The sequence below is a fragment of the Cyprinodon variegatus genome, unplaced genomic scaffold, assembly GCF_000732505.1.
Source record: "Cyprinodon variegatus isolate N-32 unplaced genomic scaffold, C_variegatus-1.0 Scaffold891, whole genome shotgun sequence".
NCBI lineage: Eukaryota > Metazoa > Chordata > Actinopteri > Cyprinodontiformes > Cyprinodontidae > Cyprinodon > Cyprinodon variegatus.
The window spans coordinates 21,303-29,861 of record NW_015151344.1 but is presented as its reverse complement, the minus strand read 5'-3'; the positions used below and the strand labels follow the sequence as shown (position 1 = coordinate 29,861).

Genomic DNA, 8,559 nt, shown 5'->3' with positions numbered 1-8,559 from the left:
AAATGAATAAATGTTATAATGAAAGAAAATAAAATATATAACAAAAATGCTTTTAGCCTATTTGTCATTTATTTTTGAGGCCCTATTTCCCAAGATTTTCTTTTTAGCAAATTATTTGCTACTTAATTGATCCATTCATTTAAGTTTGCATCATAGTTTTCATTTTGTGACAATTTTATTTTGTAAAGCCACTTTTATGGATCTTTATTTTGCCTATTATTTCTCATTTCTTTATTCAAATGAAGAGGACATAGATTTCTCTGCCCTGTTTGTTTAGAGCTTCAACTCAAGTTGCAGATGGATGTAGTGCGATGCTGAAGGACTGGGACACCATGGGAGGATTCACTAAGCCCATGCTTTGACTACATGTGTAGAACGGCCAAGGTCTTGTTGATGTATGGGAACAAAAACACCAAACACAAACCAAAATAATAAACCTTTAGAGACTGTTTAGAAGTTTTTATGTTGACATATCGTTGTGCAAAAGTTTTATAAATAATTGTTGAATGATACATGGAAGGTTAATGTCTAATTGCTCAGCTTGTGAGAAGCAATTGGTGTTTGTGCATGTTGCTACAGTTTGTTGGCCACATAGTACACTTAAAAGCATTTTTCCCTTTTTAAGACACTTGTGGAGACCAAAGATGTATAAAGTTGAAGGAAGTTGGGCACAAAACACATGTTAGTAAGACAGCAGCATAAAAAGGTAAACATAAAAAGATTACCAACCTAAAAGTCATACCTGTTTGAGCTCTGTAGGATGTGAACCTTTTCCAAAAGTTGGCAAATAAAGCAGTCATGTTGAAAAGATTAAACCCATTCTTACCTTGAGAGTCAGTATTAGGAGACCCTACTGTTGGTTAATTTGAAATAAGCTTTTTGCTTAAAATCCTTACAAAGGCAGAAATCTGCCCCTTTAATTAAATACCTGGATTAAATGCAATATAAAAAAAAATATAATAAAAGTTGTTTAAATGAAGAAAAACTGGAAAAAAGTCCCGTAAATATGTAGCTTAAATGCATTTCATCTCCAAATGAAATCCCTTTGACAAATAAACCAAAGTTTTTCATAAATATCTATCGTTTAAAAAAAGTAACATTTGAAATATAAGATTTAGACAAAATAAACATTAAATAATGTTTTGTTATATGTTTTTGTTTATTTTATTGGGACATTTGTTGATTTGGTGAAATGTTTATTAGTAGTTTTTTAAAAGCTCATACCTTTAATAACTCATTTTTGTATTTAAATTAACAGCTCTACTTCCATTACAAAGAAACAGATGGAAACATAGCAAATAATTAACATAGTTCTAAAGAAAATATGTTCTCACTAAATGACACTCCCTTCCAAATAATCCTAAGTAACCGTTACGTACTCTAAGGATCCTCCCATTTAATGCTTTCTGTACATTTATAAAAGGAGGTTTTCAAGAAAATACAGAATTCTGCACTGGGAACCAAGCTGAGAGGTAAGAATTCAATGATTCTTGATTTATCATCATTATTCATACAGACAAAATAATAATGATACCCTATACATAGATACACCGCTTAAGAAAATATTTCATAAATGATGTAATTTTATGATACTATTTTAACTGATACTGATACACATACACACACACACACACACACACACACTCACATATATATATATATATATATATATATATATATAAATACATTTGGTATCAACTTTTTTTAATGTATGAAAATATAATATTCTTGAATGCATATTCCTAATTGTGTATATTGCAAAGTTTTGTTGAATTTGACAAAGTATGATGTTTTTTATTCCAGCAGAGACAAGATTCATTTGTCAAAATGAATCTCCTTGTAAAACTTTTTTTGTGTAAGTATTCTCCCCATTAAAATTATTTGTTGTCGACATCAAAGCACTTGATATCCGAGATTTCTGACCTAAGTAAATTTAAAAAATAATCTGCTATAGCTGTTTTTTTTTTGTTTTGTTTTTTTGCTTTCTCTTTTTTATGTGATTTATGTTAAATAGATAATTGAATTAAAAGTATATCAGTAATTTGACATCCTACTCTCCTTCTTTTTTTAAACCTCCAGTTGGCTTTGGCTTGCTCATTGTGTTTTACTTTCATTGCTGCGCCGTCAGAAAGGAGATAACTATCGCTGAATGTTTGAAGGATCCTGACTATAATGAGCTACTGGAAATAGCAAACAACAGCCTGTCAAAGACAGACAACCCTCGTCACGTTGTTATTGTCGGAGCTGGTATGGCTGGACTGACAGCGGCAAAGCTGCTGGAAGATGCCGGACATAAAGTAAATGAAACATTGAAAACATCCAGAGTAACAAAAAGCCATGTTAGCATTTTTGTCACAGTTTTAAAGTAAGTAACTTTTCAATGACAGAACCTTCAGCATGAACTTCACATGCTGACATTTTAATGATAGAAAATTATGCTGCACGAGAACAGCTGTGCATGACATTGGCATTGACCTTTCTCACATACTAAACACAACTCTGTAACCTTAGCAGTTAGCACAACTAACATGAGCTATCTTTTCTTTAGGCATTTAGCTACAACACAGCTCGTGTGTAGCAATGGCTGTATATCATATATAAAAATATGTTATAACGTGGTGTTCAATGTTTTTGAACACATTAAACTGCATTTATTTACTGATCAAGGTCACCATATTGGAGGCCAGTGGTCGAGTTGGGGGACGAGTGGAGACCTACAGGAATAAAGACGAAAACTGGTATGCAGAAATAGGGGCCATGAGATTTCCCCAATCTCACAAGTAAGTTTGAAAAAATGCATAATTTCCTTGATTTGTTTATTTTAGATTTGCACTATGAAATTGTATGACTTATATAAAAACTGCATTCCATTTTTTAATTTGCAAGGCAAATTCAGGTACCCCCTAGATTACATCTATTAAAAAGTTTATTCTGTTTTGTGTTTAATTAAATATTACTTCCAGAGCGCACATTTGAATGTAAAACACATTAAGTAATTAAATATGAGTTTAATGATTTAACTTAAGTTCAGTGACATATGTGAACATCCAACATAAATAAGATTAGAAAAATAATATAAAATTAATATGGCCAGGTTTTTTTTTTTTTTTTTTTTAAACAGTAGTTTATATCGTATCTTTTCTTCACTTCAACTTCAATATTCAACCTCATCCTGAATATTTTCCCTTTGCAACTAAATGTTATGAATACAATGACATTTTTACTTATTCTTCTTTTAACACATTTCCCAACAGGATAGTTTTTACCTTTGCTGAAAAGCTGAATGTGACGTTCAGGAACTTCACTATGGATGACAACAACACATATTACTTTGTCAATGGGGTGAAGAAAAGGAATCATGAAGTGAAGAAAAATCCTGACATTCTGGGGTACAATGTGACAAAAGAGGAGAAGGGGAAGTCAGCTGAACAACTGTTGGAGCAAAGTTTGCTTAAGGTGCGACAACTCAAGTGAAACAATCTAAGCTATACTGAAGAAATGGCTGCTGGGTTCTTCTAAAGATTTTATTGAGACTAATAGTAAAGTAAGAATATCAGACAAATATCAGTGAAATTGGAAATGGAAAAAAGATTATAGACAGCTTGAGCTTATCTAAACACATATGAACTGTCAATTGTTTTTTTAAAGTAAGTTATTTTAGCATTTTTATAGCAAGTCAAGATAAGTTCTAATGTTCATGTGATCTGGCCCAATGCATATTTTCATTGCTGAAAATCATTTGTTTTTTTCAGATCTATGGTAAAAAAAAAAAAATAAATAAATTTTAAATGCTAAGAGATTAGATTTTATTACTGAGCTACAAATAAAATATGCATGGTAGAGTTTCAAAATTATGATTAAAAATTCACTTGAATTCCATGCAATAAAGATTAGCGACTTTGAAGTCAAATTCAAACCAAAGATCAAATCTTGGAAAAGGCATTTTTATCTACTATGTCATAAACAGAGAAATGGATATATATATATTCTTTTTAATTGATTTGTCAGCAGAAATTATGAAGTCTAATTTTTCTTCTGTGTTACATTGATTAAAACAATCTTGTTTTTGGTTTTGTAGGTTAGAAATGACATAGAAAATGGTGGCTGTGATATAATACTGGAGAAATACGACAGATACACTGTAAAGGTAAAAAACAATTTCATTATGTTTTGAAAGTAAGAAAGAAATGCATTTAAAATGTAACAAACATTTTGAAAAATGTCTGACTGGACATTTACTGAGTATTTGTTTAAGATATTTCTTAATTTTTAAAAATCACAAACAGAAACATTATGTCTTCTTAGCTTGACAATGATTTACATTGGCAGCCATTCATTTTCATTTACCTTAGTGTTAAACCTAACCCCTAACCAAAAATCTGCAGTTTTTGTTATACTGGCTAGACTTACGCTAGAGTTGGTTTTCCAAGATGAAGTCATACAGTTCAGGACACTTTTGGAGGATTTATTTGCTTGATTCAGGTAATGAATACATAAAGAACTCCATCCATCCATCTTCTCCCGCTTATTCTGTTAGGGCCACATTGGGGCCGGTGCCTATCTCCAGCAGTCTATGGGTGAAAGGCAGGGTACACCCTGGACAGGTCACCAGGCAAAACAAAGATGCACAGAGATATACAACCATGCACACACTCATATCTAAGGACAATTTAAAGAAGTCAATTAACATTCATGTTTTTGGATTGTGGGACAGAGCCAAAGTACCAGGAGAAAACAAACACATGCACTTGGAGAATATGCAAAATTCCATGCAGAAAGACCCCAGGCCAGGAAACTAATCCGAAATCTTCATGCTGCAAGGCAGCAGTGCTACAAACTACACCACCGTGTAGCCTACATAATGACCTCTGCCTCTGAATTAGGATTTCAGAGTCCCACCTTGGTTTAGAAAAGTGTTTCTTTGGTTTATGTCAAGAAACAAAACAGTGGATCTTATAAAACAAATCCCAAAGGTACTGAAATAAATAATGAAGAAAGTTATTCAGAACTCTGATCCCAACTAGGAAAAAGTGGTTGAAAAGACGAAACGATTTATATCCAAATGACGTCTACATGTGGTTGAAATGTGAAAGTTGAAAAGCCGTAATTTTCAAATGGCTGACTTATCCAGTATTCATGTAATTTCAACATCTACAATTGTCTAAAGTGGGACAAAATCAGACCGAACAAACACAGCCCAATTTTTTATTATTTCTGAACTAAATCAAGGCTATAGCAGACCGACCAGATCGAGCCTAAAAACCAATGTCAAAATGACATATGGTCTTTGGGAGGTAATACTAGAAGGAATTTCTGTAATTTGTTAAGCCTAATGATGACAAAAATCTGTTTTTAATGTGATTTTGTATAATGTGATAATGTATAGTCTTATAAGTAATCAGCAAAAACAATTACTTATGTTAAAACAATGAAATCAATGTGCTGAACAAGCTTTTTGTATGTTCTATTCTGCCAATTTCACCATATTTAATGTTAAAGAGCACAAAGTCTTCCTGCTTTTTAGTTCAAATATATATGTTATTAAGACAAAAACCTCCTGAAAATTTGGAATTGATTGCTATTTATACAGCAAATTGTAAGAGGTGTGCTAATTATATTAAGCTCACTCTGCCACAGTTAGTATCCCCTCTGTAACTTTGCTATATAAGAGCAGTCAACTCAGAAATTTCAGATGTAATTAATCATTACAAAAAATATAAATTTGCAGTAGAAAGTTAATTTGTGATTTAAAAAAATGGAGATTGATTTAACAAATAATGATTTTAATATGTAAAAATAAACAGAAACATCCTTTTAAAGGCACTTTGAATGTATATCAATAAAACAAAAGTCCAGGTTAAGCCTTAAAGTGTGTTTCTCTCCATCAGGAATATTTGAAAGAAGTTGGAAAGCTTAGCAACGAGGCCATCAGGATGATAGGAGATCTACTTAATGAGCAGAGCCTCATGTACACAGCCTTCACTGAGATGCTCTATGACCAAGCTGACGTCAATAATTCTGTTCGGTAAGCCTTAACAGCTGGATAAAATCCATCAAAATAATAAAAACTATGAGACATTTTCATACATATGTTATAAGGAAAGATAGTTATACACATTTATGTTATTTTGGATCTTATTAATTTTGGAGAACTGTCTAGATGTTCTAAAGTACTATTGATATTTATCTGTGCAAATAATCTATATCAGTCATGATATAGCACAATCTTTTTGATTTGAAGGTACCACGAGGTGGATAATGGCACGGAGCAACTCCCCAATGCTTTTCTTAAGGTCCTTTCCACTCAACCTAATTTGAATGCTACCGTTCAGTCTATCAACCGTAAAGAAAACGGTGTCGTTGTAGCGTACATGGAAAACCAACAGCTCAAACACATTAAAGCAGATTATGCTCTGGTCACAACTACTGCCAAAGCTGCTCTTTACATGGACTTTGATCCACCCCTTACGGTTAAAAAGATGGTGGCATTAAGAACAGTTCATTATGACAGTGCCACCAGAATCACTATGACGTTCAGTGAAAAGTTCTGGGAGAAAGATGGCATCAAAGGGGGAAAAAGCGTGACAGACCGACCCTCTCGTTTCATCTACTACCAGAGCCACGATTTCCCGGAAAACCACACTATTGGAGTGATCCTAGCCTCCTATACCTGGTCTGATGACTCCAGCCTCTTCCTCGGTGCCAGAGATGAACAGCTGAAAGAGGTGCTTCTCAGAGATTTAGCTGAGATCCATGGTCCCCACGTCAAATCCCTCTGTACCGGTATTCTGGTGAAGAAATGGAGTCTCGATCCATATAGTTTTGGTGCCTTTGCACTTTTCACACCTTATCAACACAGGCAGTATGCTGATGAGCTCTTTAAGAATGAAGGCAGGATTCATTTTGCTGGTGAGCACACGGCCCTCCCTCATGCTTGGATCGAAGGGTCTATGAAATCTGCAATCAGGGCGGCTCGGAATATCAATCATCATGCAATGCAGCATTTGGATTCAAACCAAGATAGAGATGAGCTTTAAACTTTAATGGTGAAAGTTTGAGCTACTGTATTACATGATACAAACTTTCAGAGTAAAGTTGCAGAATACTTCAGCTTTCAGTAACATTAATTAGATTTTGGTAAACTTTTTTTTACTTATATGATTTGTGCTCAAAGGACATAAGAAGATTTAGCAAATACCAAAATCACATTAAAGGCAAATAGTTCCTTTTTCCTACATTGCAAGCCCAGAAGTCATGTAATACCTTGTGGGGAAATGTATCTGGCTCTCTAGTTTGCATGAATCTATGGATATCTATCAATATTCTCTTTTTTTAGTGCTATTGCAGACCATGACAACATCTACAGTGTAACTTTCAACTACTCTTTGATAAACATTTTACAAAATGCAAGGCTGTACAGTTGAATGATAGTTTTTCCCAACAAAAATATCTCCTGTTTGTTCAGTTGTTTAAATAAAATTTCATTAAAATGTCTGAACAAATAAACACAGGTGTAAATGTCATTTCTTGTATTCAAACAGAAAAACACACAATCTGACCTTAAAACAATTGTTTTCCAGTATTCTTTCTCCCATTGTTCAAATTCATGCTGTTTCACCCTGATCGCTTCCATTGATTTAAAACGACCGTGCAGTAGATTGTTTAAGAATAACTTTAGGAATTTTAAAAATAACAGCAAACAAAACAGATTTGTAGAAACATTTTGTGTTCAGACATATTTAAAAACCCATACCCTGACAAAAAACAAAACAAAAACATCCTACCACCAATGAGGTAAATAAAATCCAAAATAAGCAATATATTCTAAATATAAGCCTTTAATTTGTTTATTTACAGCAGTTAAATAATTTATGTGAAAATAAATAAAAATATTAACTTAAGAGAATTCTGTTGCATTAGATGAGTAGTGGGACCTATGATGCATAAAATAATAAGAAAACTGTAATAACACAATACTGTTAACAGAAAGGATTAAATAGCACTTAAGACAATATTAAAGACAACTCTTAAAGTGTGTCTCCTTTAGTAACCAGTTCTGAAGGAAACACTATAGAATATCAGTGATTCTACAGCACAGATGAGAATTTGGCTCAGGAGGAGGAAACAAGTCAGGACCTGTTGAAGGACTCAGTTAATCATCAGTTATCTCTGACACATATAAGCAAACTATGTTTTACAACCATCAAACTTGTAGCAGCATGTCCAAATACCCACTTTTTTAAATGATTTGAAAGTTGTACTCAATGGATATAAAATACTCTGGAAAGAAGAAAGTCTCACACTGCAAAGAAGGAAATATGAGTCATTTTGTATAAAAATAAGGAGATTTTTTTCTTGAATTAAAAAGGTAAATAAAATCCTTTGCTATTGGAATAAGACCATTTAGATTTAAAATAAGAAAAAAAATGGAGTCGCTTATTTCAAGTGTATATAATCAATTTATCTTATTTTAAGGGTAAAAATACTCATTCCATAAGCAGATCATACCTATTAATCATTATTAGTAGGTAAATAATTTAATAATGTACCTAATTAAAG

The 8,559-nt window shown here is 32.8% G+C and overlaps 1 protein-coding gene across 1 annotated transcript; it reads left to right on the top strand.

Annotated features, from left to right (window-relative positions):
* Positions 1-1,810: 1,810 nt before the first annotated feature.
* LOC107099636 (L-amino-acid oxidase-like) lies at positions 1,811-7,106 on the top strand. Its single transcript, XM_015397849.1, has 7 exons — positions 1,811-1,855; positions 2,080-2,297; positions 2,668-2,780; positions 3,255-3,456; positions 4,079-4,147; positions 5,889-6,025; positions 6,242-7,106. The coding sequence occupies exons 1-7, from the start codon at positions 1,828-1,830 to the stop codon at positions 7,035-7,037; spliced, it is 1,563 nt and encodes a 520-aa protein (XP_015253335.1). The 5' UTR covers positions 1,811-1,827; the 3' UTR covers positions 7,038-7,106.
* The last annotated feature ends 1,453 nt before the right edge of the window (positions 7,107-8,559 follow it).